Below are 17155 nucleotides of genomic sequence, written 5' to 3'. Positions count from 1 at the left end.
TGGTTTTGACTTGTATTTTCCTGATGATGAGTGAAGTTAAACATCTTTTCTTGTGTCTGTTAGCCATCTGGATGTCCTCTTTGGAAAAATGTCTATTCATGTCTCCTGCCCATTTCTTAACTGGATTATTTGTTTTTTGGGTGTTGATAACATTTCTTATTCTCTAGCTTACTGTATTGTGAGAATACAGCATATAATACATATTGCATACAAAATATTGTTTTCATGTTGTTAGGCTTCTGGTCAACAGTAGGCTACTAACTAGTAGCCCCATAGAGGGGGTCAGAAGTTACATGCTTATTTATGACTGCGTGGTTGTTTAAGGGTTAGCTGTACCTTTGTTAAAGCCAACTATGTTGAAGAGCAAAGCAAGCACACAATAGGGTTCTTAAGTCTGCTTTTAAGGATACTCTCTAAACTTCAGTGTTTATTTAAAATAAAGCAATTGTCTTTAATAATTTTATAATACTTTATAGTTTTGGGAGTGATTTTATGTGTATTTTGTTTAATATCCTAAATTATATTTATATTATGGTAGAGCAAGTTTTTGTAAGTGCTTTGTTTACTTAGATGATTTTAGAAAGTACAGAATTAGCCAAATGTCCTATTTATTTAACTTTTCTCTTTGGTGACTTAAATTTTGATTTGAATCATTTTCTTGCCATGATCGCTGATGCTGTTAGTCTACTTTTCTTGGAGACTCAGTTCCTCTATTGAGGAATCTTTGTTATACTAAAAGCATGTAGGTTTATTTCTCTTACACTAAAGTGACTCAGATTATTGTCTTTTTGGTGTTGTATGCTTGTGGGTAGTTTTTCAGGCTTTCATTTTGCTGTCACCTGTTATTTCATGGATCTTCTTGTAGTAACCTTTTGCTGCAGCATAACATAATGTGACAAGGGCTCACGTTGCAGTCAGACTGAAGTTACTTAATTGTTCTTGTCTCAGTTTTCTCATTTTCTCTGTAAAGTGAAGATCAAAATAGCTCATTTAATCCCACTGAAATACAAAACACGAAGTGCCTAGCAAATAAATGCTCAATAATTGCTTACAGGAAATTATGGTGTAGTGATATTTTTTAAGAAGTTCATGCTACCCTTTTAAGTAGAAATAGTGAATATAATTTAATGAAACAAGGTGATTATTGTGTAACGACCTCAGGGTCATTTCATCCAACCAGTTTTCAGTAAGAATATGCTATGTATCAACACACACATTTATGTTTAGGCTAAACGTCTCTGCTGAGCTTTGACTTTGCAGATTCTTTCACTTTGCTTTTAGGTATGCTTTCCCCTGTTACTTGACATCTTGCCGCTCTTGCCCATGACTCTGCCCCCACCAAAATTGTTAAGGACTGTAACAGCAATGAAAGCAAGTATGTTCTCAGAGAGGGCCCATGGACTGTTTTTGAATTAAGGACATAAGATTTAATGCATGGATTCTGTGACCTCTTGGCTGCAATTCTTACTAACTGTGGTGCTGTTAGTGGGTTTGTATTATTTTCAGATGTTGCTTAACATGAAATTTTCAATTTTTAAATTTCAAGATGGAGATATGCATGAGTTAGAGCGAACAAGACAGTATGTCCATGAAGCTTTCCAAGCAGGGGCTATGACGTGCTTGATTTGTATTGCTTCGGTGAAGAGAAACCAAGCAGTAAGTTCTTCCCTTTGTCCTATATTAATGTATCTCCCCAAAATATCTTATTTTGCATTTGTCATATGTAACCGTTTATTCTTTTATTTTTGTTCAAATATGCTTCATCTGAGAATTTTATTTATGAATTGATCTTCATTTTGTAAATCTGTAATTTGAAAAAATTACTTCTAAATGAGCAGCCAGTATTTTTAGCACTGTTAATATAAGTGAAGCAAATATCTTCAGTTTTAATACACATGTCAATTTGATAAAGCATAGCATCTGCACTTTAGACATTCCCGCAATACTGAAATGTTAAAATGCACTATATTTCACTACTTTCAACAGGTTAAAAAAAGGGAGATATGGTTCCTGCCTTGAAGGAAGTAGAACCTAGCCGTGATACTCAGCAGTTTATTAGTGAGCTTCTCTTGTGTTTCTTGTGTTGAAGACACTGTAGAAAATGGCTAGGGTCACTGGGGAGAGATGGATTCGGATGTAACTCATGTACTTGGAGGTGCTGTGGTCTAATGGTGAAGTTATCCATATGTAAATTTAAAAGGGCTTTAAAGAAGCAATTAAAGGGAAGTAATGACTGAATATGGTAGATTCAGTGTTTAGACTCAGATTATAGCAGCGTTGCCTAGACAAAATCAGGCCGGATGAATTGAGTTGGTCGTGTAGAGTGAATCAGAAATTTAACATACATTGGACAGGATAGATGTCGATGCATGTGCCTTTGGTGTCTAGAGTCACATCTGGTTGGCTTACTCTGATTTCCGTTGCAGTGGATGAATAATCTCGCTGCATGTGGTTATATTCCCACCTTAAACACTTGCTGTGTGTGTAGATTTATTTATTTTTTTAACCTTAATGCTTTCTCCTTGGGATTACTCAGCTAGTACATAGGCATCGTGCACAAGCACCGGGGAATTAATGTGCCTTGGGGCAACTTTCTTCCACATGGAATTAATTGGCGGATGAGTGTCCCAGCCTTCTCTCCAGTAGGAGTTGGGGCCGGGGTAGTCTGAGATGTGTTTTACATGGTTCTTCAGAGGGTCCATAACAGGACTGAACTTTGGGCCCTTAGCAATAATCAGCTCAACAATATACCATTTAGTGGCATTTCCTCTTCCCTCCCTTATCCCCTCATTGTTGCATCCCAGTTCTTTTCTCAGGCACTGCTTTGGGGGTAACAAACTAAGAAGTTGCCTTCTTTTTTTTAATGCTTCTGCCAGCTTATGCATTGTGCTACATGTGTGATTTTATTGAACAGTTGCAAAATGTTACAATGAAAGGAGAACTGATTTTTGTCATTGAAGTGTTGGCAGGTTTTAAGAATTAATTTACTATTATTAAGTTTAAAAATATGTGTGTTTTTTGCTCATTTAATTTTTAGAATTTAGCATTAAGTGCTAGACTAATAGATTTTATATAACAAAAGGGCTATGTACAGATACATGTACATAATATATTTCAGGATTCCTCTGTAGCGTTATTTATCATTGGAAATAACCTAAATGTCCAAAAAGAAATTGGACATGTAAATCTACATGATAATACAGCTATAAATATCATGTATGAACATATTTAATAATGGTAACTGCTTATAGTATGTTAGACTATAAAGTTATATATCAATTAGTACAGCGTGACCTTATTTTTAAAAAGTGTGAAATATATACCAAAACAATTGGAGATCATTCAGAATATTAGTAGTTGTTTCTAGCTAGATGACTGGGTAATTAATAGTTTTATTTAAAATGTTCTAAACTTAAATATATTTTTATGAAAAACATTTCTTCTATTAGACTGGAAGGAAAAATTTTTTTCTTTAGTCCTTAGGTAGCTCTTCAAAATAATTTAGTGTGATGCTCATTTTAAAGTATTGGTCATTGGATACATGTTAATTTCTGATACCTTTGTCTTAGGTTTGGAGCTGTTCAGGATGTTTCTGTATATTTCACATGCCCTGTATCCAGAAGTGGGCTAAAGATAGCCAGTTTCTGGTATCTTCTCCTTTGACGGATGACGATTTTGGAAAGAGAGATTATCCTTGGCCATGGTAACTTTCTGCTAATTTAGTTGGAATAGTAAGTTGTAAAATAAATGAAAACTGTAGGTCCTAAGTTGCCGTATTGGCAGTTTCAGTATCCATTTTGGGCCTTCATTTAGTTTGGTTTGTGGAGTTATAGTACTTTGGTAATGGCTTCTATTTTTTCCAATTTGTATAACTACTTGTTACTTTCAGAAACCAATAAATCATTCAGACTTTACTTTTTCTTCTGCAAAACACCTCCTTAATTATCTTTTTTAAAGAACTTCCATTTCTTTAAAATTCTATATGACTAGAATCCTTCATAATTCTGGTACTTCTCTTCTGGAGTTACTGTTAGTATACATTAGTTAGTATCACATTGTACAAGACTGCCATCTAATGTGTTTTGATCATAGGCTTCCTGATGTTGTCTTTGAAATCTCTCAAACTGCAGGAGTATATTATTCAATCTTACCACTTTTTCCACATTAATTTCATTAGTATGGCTTATTATTGACGAATATTTAATTGTGAACTTGTTATATTTCTAGAAAGAGTTGGGGAGTGGAAAATTTATATCTCTGCTAAATAAAGATAATAAAAAATTTATCCATACTGGCAGCTCAGAGGGTAGATTTACTGTCAAGGTAATGAAGCATAAACTTCAGGGGTTCTGTGTTCATATAAATAATCACTTTTGTAACTAATTTTAGATTCTTAACAGAGGCCCCTAAATTGTATAAGATTGAGACCTCAGAAAACCTGGATCCATATCAGACCTCCTCTTATTACCACAAATACTGATACATTTGTAAAATTGTGGTGGTGTAGTGGTTTTTTTAAAGTAGGCTCCAAGCTCCACTGACTGAGTCACTCAGGCGCCCCTGTGGTAGTGTAGTTTTTCAAAAACATTTTAGACATACTAGTTACTTTGAAAAATAATTCTCAGTATTCTGTGAGGGTTTTTATTCCCATGTTAATGGGATATTGAAATTGATGAAGCAAAACGGTATGTTCAGGCTTCCCTTACTCTTAAGTGGTGAAGCCAGGATTTGAAACCTAGGATTTCTAACTTCTAAATTCAGTGCTTTTTCTGTTCTTCTGAGTTTTCTCTTATAATACTATTTTTAGAGATATTATTTGTTTTGTTTGCATTGAATATTAGCTTCTCTGAAACAGTTTAAAATTTCAGAGTCTATATTTGTTTTGCTACTGTATATTTGTGGGAGGATTTCAGTGTTCAATAGGTACAAAATTAAACTGGATATTCAGACTTAATTTTAGAGATCTAAGCCTTATGCATACTTTTTATCACCCTTGCTCATCTCATTCTATTTTAAGTGGTCATTTTGCCACAGTGCTGGGAAGTACCAGTTAAAAGGGGAATGAACTTCTACTCTTGACTTAAATCTGAGGAACAAAAAATTGAATCAGCTGTGTAGTAGTAACTTTTGCATTCTATATTTTATATTTTTTAAGAAAACCAGTGACTGTTTTGGATTTGTTTAATCCTCATCAAGATGGAGCTAGAACTTGATACAAATATTAGTAGTTTTAAATTAGTTGTTTTGTGGAATTCAAACATTTAAAATGTTTAAATGTTTCTACTAAGATATTGCTTGCTTATATATAAGACATTGACATAATTACATTTCATTATTGCATGCCATTATTTTAAATAAAACACATGCATTTGCACATAATGCCCATACCTCTCCCAATCTCCTAGAACAATTTAGCCTCACTGTTGATGGGCACTATTAGGGTATTGTGAGTTACTTTTTAGTCCTCCATATCTATAGGCTAATTTAAAGTAGACATCCCCCTCCACGTTAGTTTAGAGGAATGTAGACGTTTTTCTCTTATAGCTCTTCCAACAAAATAATATTAGTTAGTTATTCTAGATGAGACATGGTATTTTGTCTTTGAGTTTTGATTACAAAAACAAGTATCTTTGGTTATTCTGAATATTTATGTGGCATTTATTTGAAAACAGAACGTGGTCTCAGGGGCGCCTGGGTGGCTCAGTCAGCGGGGAGTCTGCTTCTCCCTCTGCCCCTCACCCCACTTGTGTTCTCTCTCACTCTCTCTGTCTCTCAAATAAATAAATAAAATCTTAAAAAAAAGAGGACATGGTCACAGGACAATGAAAATACAAACGATACAAAAGAAAGTGATGATGTGAGACTTTTTCCAGTATAGTTATACTCATTTATCTGGGGAATAGTAAGGGTTAGAATATCTTTAGAATGAAGCAATCTATGATCTGCAAATGAATTTGATAGGGCTGAAGGTTAACATTGTTTTATTTTAACCATGCTAGCTAAAAATCTTTCTGCTGTAGCAGAGAAAATGAAACAATATATGAACTTTTCTTTGATTTAAGCACATTTGTTATATATCTATTTTGTATAGGATATTGAGAAATTCTTCATTTTCCCCCTCAATTCTAAATTGTAGACATGTCTCTTGCCGCTGTATTGCCTACCTATAATCTGGTTTCTGTCTTCTGTTTGCCGTTGCTAATATATTTTACATATTTGCAGGTCACCCAACCAAACTTTTAAAACATTGAGCTTTATAAAAATTGGAATGAGTACCTCAAGAATAAAGTTCATCTGCTTAGTAGAAAGCTAATGTTGCTTTCTTTTTGTAGCTTCATTCTAACTTTGTTTAATACAGTAGCAACTAGCCACATGTGGTTATTTAAATTTTGAAAAATTGTAATAAATTCTGTTTCTTCCTCAGTTGTATGTATTAGCCACATTTTAAGTGCTCACTGGTCATATGTGGCTAATGGTATAGAACGGTTCCTTCATCTCAAATTATATTGGACAGAGCCGTTCTAGATGGTTGAAATTGATTTTTGTGAAATCTTGTTTCTTATTAGCATAAAGGTGGAGCAGAGGGTGCATTAATATAGAATTAATTGAGCGTATTCGACTCCTAAGTATGTTTATATTCCTGTTTCTCTTGTCACTTTTAAAAATGAAATTAACTTCAGTAATTTCATTCTTTTTTATAGTCCAAAATGTAGGTTTGAATACAAACGATCTGACACACCTAGTAGGTACTATTGCTATTGTGGAAAAGTAGAAGATCCACCTCTAGATCCATGGCTTGTGCCTCATTCATGTGGCCAAGTATGTGAGAGAGAATTTAAACCTCCTTGTGGCCATAAGTGTTTACTCCTCTGTCATCCAGGTGAGTTAAATATTACATTTCTACTTATTTGTGGGTGGTTATTTCTTATGTTGAGGCAGAAAAAAAAATTGTCAAAGTTTAATTCAGAACTTAAGTTCACATAAGAAGACATTAGAAGGGAATGTCTTTTAAAGTATCAGTAAAGAAAGCTTTACAAATTACTGATAGGTGTAGGAATTGAAAGTTTTAAATTTTGATTGGTGATTTTTTTTTTCCCTTTCATTGGATTCTAGGTCCCTGCCCTCCTTGTCCAAAGATGGTCACAACTACTTGTTACTGTAAAAAAGCAAAACCTATACCTCGTAGGTGCAGTACTAAGGAATGGTCCTGTCAGCTGCCATGTGGGCGGAAGTTGCTTTGTGGACAACATAAATGTGAAAATCCTTGTCATGCAGGTAAAAATGTCATACCTGTTAGGTGTTCTGATTTTTTAAGTAAAAATCAAAGCAGTCTTTATTGGTTTTGTAATGTTTCTTTGCTAATTTATCATTGTGATTTTAGGAAATTGTCTGCCCTGTCCAAGAGTTAGTAGACAAAAGTGTGTCTGTGGGAAACAAGTAGCTGAAAGGAGCTGTGCGAGTCCACTGTGGCAATGTGACCAAGTGAGTGTATATGCATTTGGAGGGGTGGGTATTAAAGAATACAGAAAACATAAACAATTTGAAATGCTAAGTAGGTTTAGCTGGATAAAAGAAGAGGAAGAGCAAAGCAAATGAATTATATTCATGTTTTAGGAAACTATTTTCCAATTTAATGTAATTTTAATTATTGGAGGAAATTTTTTCTTTTCAGATTAATAGCTATTTGTTGAATTTTGGATTCCGTACATATGTATTCTGCTTCTTGCTATCTCTCCTTCCTTGTCTTTCCCTTCTCTTCAACTAACACCACTCTGTTCTTGAGTTATTCCAGTTGAGGAAGTAGGATTTTGTAGATTGTCCTAGAATTAACATGGTTTTAGTATCATTTGGAAATCTTTGGTAGATGACCATATGAAGCTATATGTACTTTTTCCCCTTTATTTTAAAGGTACATAGGAAATGTATGTGTGTATGTTCATGTGTATATGTTTGTGTATATGTTTATGTATATATATGTGATACCTATATAAAATATAAAGCATAATATGAAGAACATAAAGAAGTTGCTTGTGATTGAAAAATGGATTAGGTCACGCACAGAGTCTTATTGTTAACTTTTAAGTCTTATGTGCTTATTGCATTTTATTTTAGGTATGTGGAAAAACCCTGCCATGTGGTAATCATACATGTGAGCAAGTTTGCCATGTTGGTGCTTGTGGAGAATGTCCTCGATCTGGGAAAAGGTTCTGTCCATGTCTGAAGTCAAGTAAGACTTTTTTTTAAACCTTTAATGGAATATGATTATTTCTCCTGTTCACTTAGAGTACGTTCCTAAATTAGATTTCTGTGGGAGTTCATAATGTAATTTCAGTAAAAATACCAATTTGATAGTAGATTTTTTTTTTTTTACATTTGCTGAAAGGGGACAATATAGTTTAGTGGGTTAAGAACTCAGACTTTGGAATTAGGCATATCGTGGTTCAGATTCCACCTTCATGAACTATAGTTTTCTCAAGTAAAATGCAGTAATAATATTTTCTTTATAAGATAAAGAGAATGAAATGAGTGAGAATTAAATGATAAAATGCGCATAAAGTATTTGGTGTAGTGCCTGGCAATAAAGGAAATCTCATAATCATAGACTGTTGTCATTATTATATTGTGTTTTAGGTTATGGGTGAATTTAATTTGGCTGCTTTGAAATAAGGCACAGAACGTTGCAGTTTGAGTGTACTTCTTTAACTCTGCACCAATACCAGCACACATATTTATAAGATTATTGTCAACACTTGTCTTAGTATGTGTATGTTAAAGGTCATTTTCATAATGTTCTCAAGTCTACATCTTTTTTTTTTTTTCTAATCCTGTGAGGTTGTTAAGAGCAAATTTTCTTTTTATAATTCTATTTATTGTAGAAGTCTTCATAGAGGTTTGTATGGTCTTACTCTTTTATTTAGGTAAGTATTTCTGAAGTAGTTAGCTCATAAACATATGTGTCTTGAGGATGGTAACTTGTTATGTGTCAAATTCTTTTTAAAAAACAAACTTTTTTTTTAGTGATTATTTTCATTAAATTTAGCTCTTTCCAGTAACTATGTAGATGCATAAATTCATAGTCTGAAAGGGCTGTCATTCTTTAGGGAGCCAAAAGAACATGGCATGTTGTTAGTGCTTTATAATAATGTATCTTATTAACTTTGACTTTTTGTCTGCTTTTAGAGTTTTCTTTGCCGTGTACAGAAGATGTACCAACTTGTGGAGATAGTTGTGACAAAGTACTTGAATGTGGAATCCATAGATGTTCACAGCGTTGTCACCGAGGTCCTTGTGAAACATGCAGACAAGTTAGTCATCTCCTATAATAATTAATTTTAAAAAACCACCTGTCATAGTATGTCAAATGGGATTATGCTGTAATTGTTTTCCATTACTTTCTTTTTTGTTTTTTTTTTTTTAGAAGATTTTATTTATTTATTTGACAGAGAGAGAGAGAGAGACAGTGAGAGAGAACACAAGCAGGAGGAGTGAGAGGGAGAAGCAGGCTTCCCGCTGAGCAGGGAGCCTGATGTGGGGCTCCATCCCAGGACCCTGGGATCATGACCTGAGCCAAAGGCAGATGCTTAACTACTGAGCCAGCCAGGCGCCCGTTTTCCATTACTTTCATAAACATCTATGTGATGATCTGTATGAGCTTAGTGACCTAATGTTTATGGTAGAGAAGCAGGAGAGTATGCCAACAGTCAAATCTAAAAATTACCCTTTGTTTGATTTTGCTTTGTAAAAGTTTAAACATTGTCATTTTTATAATCTAGCATGGGGTTGTTTGTTTTCAGAAGATATTCAAAGCAATGATAAGTCGGCCTAGTGATGATGGAAAGAAATAAATGCCTGGAAGTGAGATGTTAAATAACGTTATATATGTCATTTTGGTTTGGACCATACTACTAAATAATCCAATTCTTTTGTTTTACTGAAACAAGATGGGCAGATGGTATGGTGTAACTAGATGTTATTTTAATGTGTGCAGTTGTTTTACTATTGAATATCCAATTTTTACTAAATTTAATAGTGGGAGTTCTATGAAGTCTTTGTTGGAACAAAGTAAGATACAAAGAAATGTCTTAGGAAATTCAGCTTTATTTTTGGTAAAGTCCTTTATATGAAAGACTTTTAAAACCTTCCTTCTTCATTCTTTACTAATTAATAGAGATTGCAATGTGGGGAGAAAATGTCAACAAAAGTTAATTTTAATAACATTCATTCGATTCTTCCAGGAAGTGGAAAAGCATTGTCGCTGTGGAAAGCATACAAAACGAATGCCATGTCATAAGCCTTATCTATGTGAGACTAAGTGTGTTAAGATGCGGGACTGTCAGAAGCATCAGTGTAGGAGAAAGGTATGTGTAGTAAGCCTGGGAAACGGATTTAAAAATTGTCTTGAATTTGTACTTTTTGAGCCTGGGTTAAGTGCCATCATGGTTTATTCTTCAGATGTTAAAGCATGTTCTTTGCTTTCCATATGAAATACTAATAAATATTCTAGATTAATCTTAATTGTTTATATTAGTGGGAAATCTTACCAAGGTTTTTAAATGACAGGGTCTCTTTTTGGTCCTGGGCATAAACCTTTTAACTTGGTTCTTGGGCTGTTTCTGTTCCCTGGATTTTAAAACATCATAGTAGTGTTAGAGCGATAGTTCATTTGGTGGTAGAGGCTTAACTTCTAGTGTTCAAATCGTATTTATAGACACTTGGTTCCATTTAAGATGGACTGGAGTATTTTATTGAGTCTGTAGATTTGTAGTTTTTTTGAGTTCCATTTATCATTATGAATTATTCCTCTATTTCTGGTAAGGTTTCCTTGTTCGTAAATCTATTGAAATATAGTGATGCTGTTTTGTTTAATGTTAATACAGATATCTTTTTCTATTCTTTTACTTTTAACTTATTTTATATTTAAAGTAGATTTCTTATAGACCACATTTAGATATTATTTTATAATATCTTCCACTTTAAATGTTGACAATCTTTGTCATTTAATTTGGGCGTAGATCATTTACATTTAATGTGATCTTTAATATGGTAGGATTTAAATCTGTCATTTTGCTATTTATTTTCTATTTGCCCATCTGTTGTTTGTTCCTTTTCCCTCTTTTGTGTTTTCTGTTTGATCAAGTATTGTTTTTCAATGATTCATTTTAACTCCTTTATTGGATTCTCACACATTTTATATCCATGTATTTTATAAACCCCAAATACATTGTTTTTACTTTTGCTTTAAATAGACAGATAGCTTTTAAAGAGTTTGAAAAAAATAAGAAAAGTAGTCTTATATATTTATCATCAAATTCACTATTTTTGGTGCTTTTCATCCCTTTACATAGATTTGGGTTTCTATTTTCATTTTCTTTTTGTTGGAAGGACTTCTTTTAATATTTTTTATAATGCTGTTCATGACGTCTTTTACCTTTAATGACTTCAGCCATTGTGAAAAATATTTCTACAGTAGAATTCTAGTTTGACAACATTTCCCCCATACTTTAAAGATGTTGCTCCATTATCCCTTAGCTTGCATTTTTTTCCCAAAAAAGTGTATGCTGTGATTGTTATCTTTGTTCCTCTGTACTGTATGTAATGTCTCTTTTCTCTTTGGCTATTTTTAGAGATTTTTCCCTATACTGTTGGTTTTCAGCAGTTTATTTGTGGTGTTCCTGTGTATAGCTTTCTTCTTGTTTCTTTAGCCTAGTTTTTGTTGAGTTTCTCTGATCTGTTTATAGTTTTCATCAAATTTGTGAAATTTTCATTCTTTGTTGCTTCAGATATTTTTCCCCCATGCATCACCTTCTGAGACTCCAATGATTTGTATGTTATGTTGCTTGAAGTCCCACAGCTCACTGATGCTCCATTTATTATTTAGTCCTTTTAATTTCTGTGTTTTATTTTAGCCTGTGTAGCTTTGTCTTCAGTTCACTAATTTTCTTCTGCATTGTCTAATTTGATGTTTATCCCTTCCTATGTTTTTTTATCTCAGACATAGTACTTTTTTATCTCTGGGAATTGGAGTTGAGTCTTTTTTGTCTCCCGTGTCTGTCCTTAGCAGGCTCATGCTTTTTTCTATCTTCTTGAATATGTGGGTGGGCTATACTTTTATAATGCCCATTTTAATGTCTTTGCCTACTGATTCTGTCCTCTATCATTTTTGGGTCTATTGCTATTGATTGATTTTTCTTCTCCTTTTGGATGATATTTTCCTGATTGGTAATTTTTATTGGTTTCCAGACATTGTGAACTTTACATTTTTGGATGCTGGAGATTTGTTTTGTTTTGTTTTGTATTTCTTCCTTTTTTTTTTTTTTAAGATTTTATTCCTTTATTTGATAGAGACACAGCGAGAGAGGGAACACAAGCAGGGGGAGTGGGAGAGGGAGAAGCAGGCTTCCCGAGGAGCAGGGAGCCCGATATGGGGCTCGATCCCAGGACCCTGGGATCATGACCCAAGCCAAAGGCAGACGCTTAACGACTGAGCCACCCTGGCGCCCCTTGTTTTGTATTTCTTTAAATATTTTTAAGCTTCATTCTGGGTTGAAGTCAAGTTATTTAGAGATCATTTGGTTCTTTTGAGGCTTAATTTTGTTAGGTGGGATGAGGCCACCCTTTTATCTAGGGCTAATTTGGTGTCATTACTGAGGTAATAATTCTTCTAAGTACTCTACTTAATGCCTGTATATTAGGAGGTTCTTTCAGTCTGTCCATAGGGAACACAAACTATTCCTAGCCTTGAATAATTTCTGGAAATGGTTGTACCTTCTCTTTCCAGTGGTTCTTTCTCAGATTTGGGTAGTTTCCTGTGTAAAGACCATTACTCAGCCGAAGACTCAAGGGGTCCTTTCTTGAGTTCTCCAGAACTTTGTCTGTACTGCTACCACTTCTCCACAAATTCTAGCCACACTGACCTCTCTGAACTATGAATTTTGTCTGCTCAACTTGGTGAGACCACCAGACTCTGCTTGTGGTCTTCTTTCCTGGGAACCGCCAGGTCTAAGCAAGTACTATCATAGAACTCACCTTGTTTATTTCTCTTAGAGATTCTTGTCCTGTGCTGCCTGATTGTCTAATGTCTAAAAACTGTTGCTTCATATATTTTGCCTGATATTCTGGTTGTTTAAAAGCGAAGAGTAAATCTGATCATTATTACTCCATCATGGTCAAAACCAGAAATATGTCGAAAGGCATGGACCACATAACTTTCTTTTTTTCTTTTCTCCCATTGTTACTGGCAGAGTGATAGGCACATAGTACTACTTGGTAAATATTTGCTTAATTGAATGAACTATTTTGACTTTTAGTTGCTTTTCTATAGTGTGTATTCTGTTTTGAGCCATTTTTATACACTGAAACTTGTTCTTAAGCTGGTTACAACTCTAAGTTTCTTTAAGACAATTGTAGTCTGTATTTTTTCCCCAAAGTTTGGATGTATGAGAGGTCAAGGAAGGAGTTAGGATGGCAAGATGGGCTTTAAGCAGTTGCTGTGCGTTCATGAATGAAATTGGGGGAGGTCTGCACAAATGGATTGGAAGACAGGGAGGTGAGAAAATAAAGTTAGAAGCAATTAGTCTTTCTCTGTTTCTCTCTTTTAGTTAGTCTTTGATGCCAGGGTTTGAAAATTACTGCCAAACTAATCTATACATTGAACCATACATTGATTTATTTTCATTAAATAATTTAAAAGATAGACTTAATTGTTTGCCTGAATTGACTGTGAGATTTGACCAAATCCATTCCTTTCGTTAATATTGGCCATCTCTGCATAGATAAGTAGGGATGAAATTATCTAATGGGACTGTTTTAAGTTACAGAATAATTAAAGGGCAAGGAAATTTAGCTTGATTTCATTAAATTAGGTCATGGTCTATTTAAATTTATAAGTTCTTAATACAGTCTGTCTATTTAGAATAATATTGATCCTCTTGAGTACTTTTATTCTTATGGTGAAAAGAAGTATCTTTTGCTTTTCATGAGTTCTGAGAATAACTAGTAATGACATTCATATTATGTGTGGTTTTCAAATGACCTGTTCTTTATATATTGCTTTCCCTTCAGTGTTGCCCTGGAAACTGTCCACCTTGTGATCAAAACTGTGGACGGACTTTAGGATGTAGAAACCATAAATGTCCATCTGTCTGCCACAGAGGTAAAATTTAACAATAGCTGTAATTTAATGTTTCTATTGATACCGTGCTTTATAGTTGATAAAGAAAGTTTTACATTCATTATCTTACTCTTAACAACCTTGAGAAGGTAGGGCAGTCACCAGTCTCCCCATTTTATGGACAAAGAGATTGAACTGTAGATAACTTCAGTGACTTACTCTGAGAAATACCTAGTAAAGCAGGATAGCTAAGATTTGAACCAGGCCTTCTGAATATAAAAGTTTTGTTCTGTCTTTAACACCATGTTGTTTCCTTACTTCTTCCTAACCTTCTCACATAGTTTTTATAATAATTAATATGTTCTTAGATTTTTCAGTGTTATTTTGAATTTTAGACATTTATATGGAATCAAGTCTAGTAAGGGATTGGATGTGTCCTAAGCCAGTGGTTCTCAGCCTTTTTGGTTTCAGGATCCTCTTACATTCTTTTTGTAACCAATGACCTTTTGGTAATGTTGGTTTTATCTATTGGTATTTATTGTATTTGAAGTTAAAATAAAATGTAATAATGTTTATGATTTTATTTAAAAAAAGCAATAATAAACCCATTACATCTTAATATAGTAACATTTTTTTGTGACTAAAATTACACTATTTTCTGAATAAATGTAGTGAGAGGAATGATATTGTTTTACATTTCTGCAAATGTCTTTAATGTCTCCTTATTGGAGAATAGGCAAAATTCACATGTGTGCTTCTGCATGCAATTTGTTATTATACCACTTGACCCATGGCGTCTGGAAAACTACGCTATGCATGTGAGACCTTTAGACCTCCTGAAAGGGTGTCAGGGTTGCTGAAGTTATTAGACACTGAAAACTGAGTTAACGGGGCATGTGGGTGGCTCAGTTGGTTGTGTCTGCCTTCAGCTGAGGTCATGATCTTGGTCCTGGGCTGGAGCCTCCTGCATCCTCAGCTCCCTGCGCAGCAGGGAGACTGCTTCTCCCTCTACCCTAGCCCTGCCCTGCTCGTGCTCACTGTCTCTCTTTAAAAAAGAAAACTGAGTTAACTTTACCTGTTTGGAGTCGGTTGATATGAAAAGGAATACTGATTTTATAGGGCAGTAGAAAGGGCATGGACTTTAGGATTGAAGTCTGGACTCTGCAGCTTGGTTAGTGGCATTATGACCTGGGACAAACTATACTGTTTTTATTATCTTCCTTTGGGATTAGGTGGATGCTAGATACCTCCCTTAATCTCTAAATCCTCTCAAAAGTTCAAAAAGTATATTGTGCTACTGTTGTTTTGTACAGTAAGGAAACAGGCAAAGAGACTTTTGGCTGAAGGTCATAGAACTAGTTGCAGGGTCAGATGTGAACTCACACTTTAATGATCTTTCCATCCTATCACATTGCCTCCCTGTTAAGAGAAGTGGCAGATTGAATTAACCCCATAGACTTTTTCCTGTGAGTGTTCTCTGATTTGTTGGTGTCTTTAAATTGTGAAAGAATTTTATTTTTTGAAGGTCATATTATATCATCGATTCATTAGATTTTGTTAGACTCTAAATTTAGTCATTAATTCAATTAAAAAAGTATTTTTGTGTGTCTACTAAGTACCAGGCACTGGGAATATGTAAGTGAACAGTACTGACAAAGTCCCTGCTCTAATGGAACTTATTTTTTTACTACCCCAGTTAGAATATAAGTAAGTAATCAAATTAATATGGAATATTAAGTAGTGACAATTATAGAAAGAAACTCTAGTGTGATCAGGAGAGGACTCTAGAAAGATGACATTTGAGAGGAATCCCGAAAGAAGTAAGGGATTACAAGCCATGTGAAAGAGGGTGTGGGATAGTGTTTTGGGCAAGAAAGCAGTAATTGCAAAGGCCTTGAGACAGGAGCGTTTGAAAGAACTCACAGAGAGGACTGAAGTAAGTGTCCCCCTTGAGAGGGGACAGATGATGGGAGATGAGGTCAAAGAGATGGTGGGATAGAGGATTGCTGGGGAAAGAATACGTGCGGGATCTTGTTGACTGTTGTTAAAACACTGGCCTTTCCTTTCATTAGAAAACCTAAGTAGTTGTATTGCCATTAAAGAAATTGGATCCAATAGTTTAGAATTCTCTCACCAAGGAAACACCAGGCCTAGTTGATTTTTACACATGAGTTTTAACATTTAAGATGTGTGTGTGTGTATGTATGTAGGTTCAGTCTCTCCATAAACTATTTGAGAGTATATGTAAAAAAGGAACATGTCCCAACTCATTATATCATCTGACAAGGAAAGTAAGAAAATTATAGGCCAATCTAACTCAAACATATTTGTAAAATATTAAAGGTACTGCTACTCAAATCCAGCTACCCAGTATGATAGTTTTAGCTATCTAAAACCTTAACCTTTCTTAATCAAGTTGGGTTTATTCCAATAATGTAGGATTGGTTTAACTTTAGTAAATCTAATGATGTGATTCACTGCATTAATAGTCTAAGGGAAAAGTGAAACTATTTTAGTAAATGTCTAAAAACAGTTGATGAAATTCAACATTCATATTTGATGTAAACTTAATTAGAAATTGAAGGGCGCGTCCTTAACCTGATAACAGAGTACCTGCAGAAAGGGTAGAGCAAGCATCGTACTCAGTGGAGGAGTGTCAAAAGACATCTCACGCTTGTATTGTTTTGAAGCAAGTCCCACAAATCCTTCAGTGTTCATTTCTAAAAGGTGGATTCTTTAACCTAAAAATAGTTAAAATATTTCTTAATATCAGCAAATATCTGCTGTTCAAATTATCTTGTGTCATAAATATCTTCATTTTTTAATTTAGTTTGTATGACTCAAAAACCTGGTAAGACTGACATATTGCAATTGGTTGATGTCTCTAAAGTCTGTGAATCTCTACTTTCCCTCCTCTGTCTCCTTTTCTTTTTCCTTGTCTCTTATTTGAGAAACGAGGTTGCTTTATTTAGTCACAGAGTCTGCATTTTACAGATTGCTCTCTGTGGTATCATTTGACATTTTCTCCTGTATTTCCTATAAATT

The 17155-nt window shown here is 34.3% G+C and overlaps 1 protein-coding gene across 4 annotated transcripts in view; it reads left to right on the top strand.

The window, feature by feature from the left end:
- NFXL1 (nuclear transcription factor, X-box binding like 1) overlaps positions 1-17155 on the top strand; it is a 72383-nt gene that overhangs the window by 12327 nt on the left and 42901 nt on the right. For all 4 annotated transcript variants that reach the window (XM_025887607.2, XM_025887608.2, XM_025887606.2 and 1 more), the window contains 9 exons: positions 1547-1656; positions 3570-3703; positions 6702-6880; positions 7114-7275; positions 7382-7482; positions 8113-8227; positions 9181-9305; positions 10236-10358; positions 14062-14152. In XM_025887607.2, the coding sequence (XP_025743392.1) occupies positions 1547-1656; positions 3570-3703; positions 6702-6880; positions 7114-7275; positions 7382-7482; positions 8113-8227; positions 9181-9305; positions 10236-10358; positions 14062-14152 (1140 nt within the window). The remainder of the gene's footprint in view (positions 1-1546; positions 1657-3569; positions 3704-6701; positions 6881-7113; positions 7276-7381; positions 7483-8112; positions 8228-9180; positions 9306-10235; positions 10359-14061; positions 14153-17155) is intronic.

Source organism: Callorhinus ursinus, unplaced genomic scaffold (genome assembly GCF_003265705.2).
Source record: "Callorhinus ursinus isolate GAN/ISIS: 27379988/994484 unplaced genomic scaffold, GSC_fseal_2.0 scaffold4, whole genome shotgun sequence".
Taxonomy (NCBI): Eukaryota; Metazoa; Chordata; class Mammalia; order Carnivora; family Otariidae; genus Callorhinus; species Callorhinus ursinus.
This window is presented reverse-complemented; position numbering and strand designations above follow the sequence as displayed.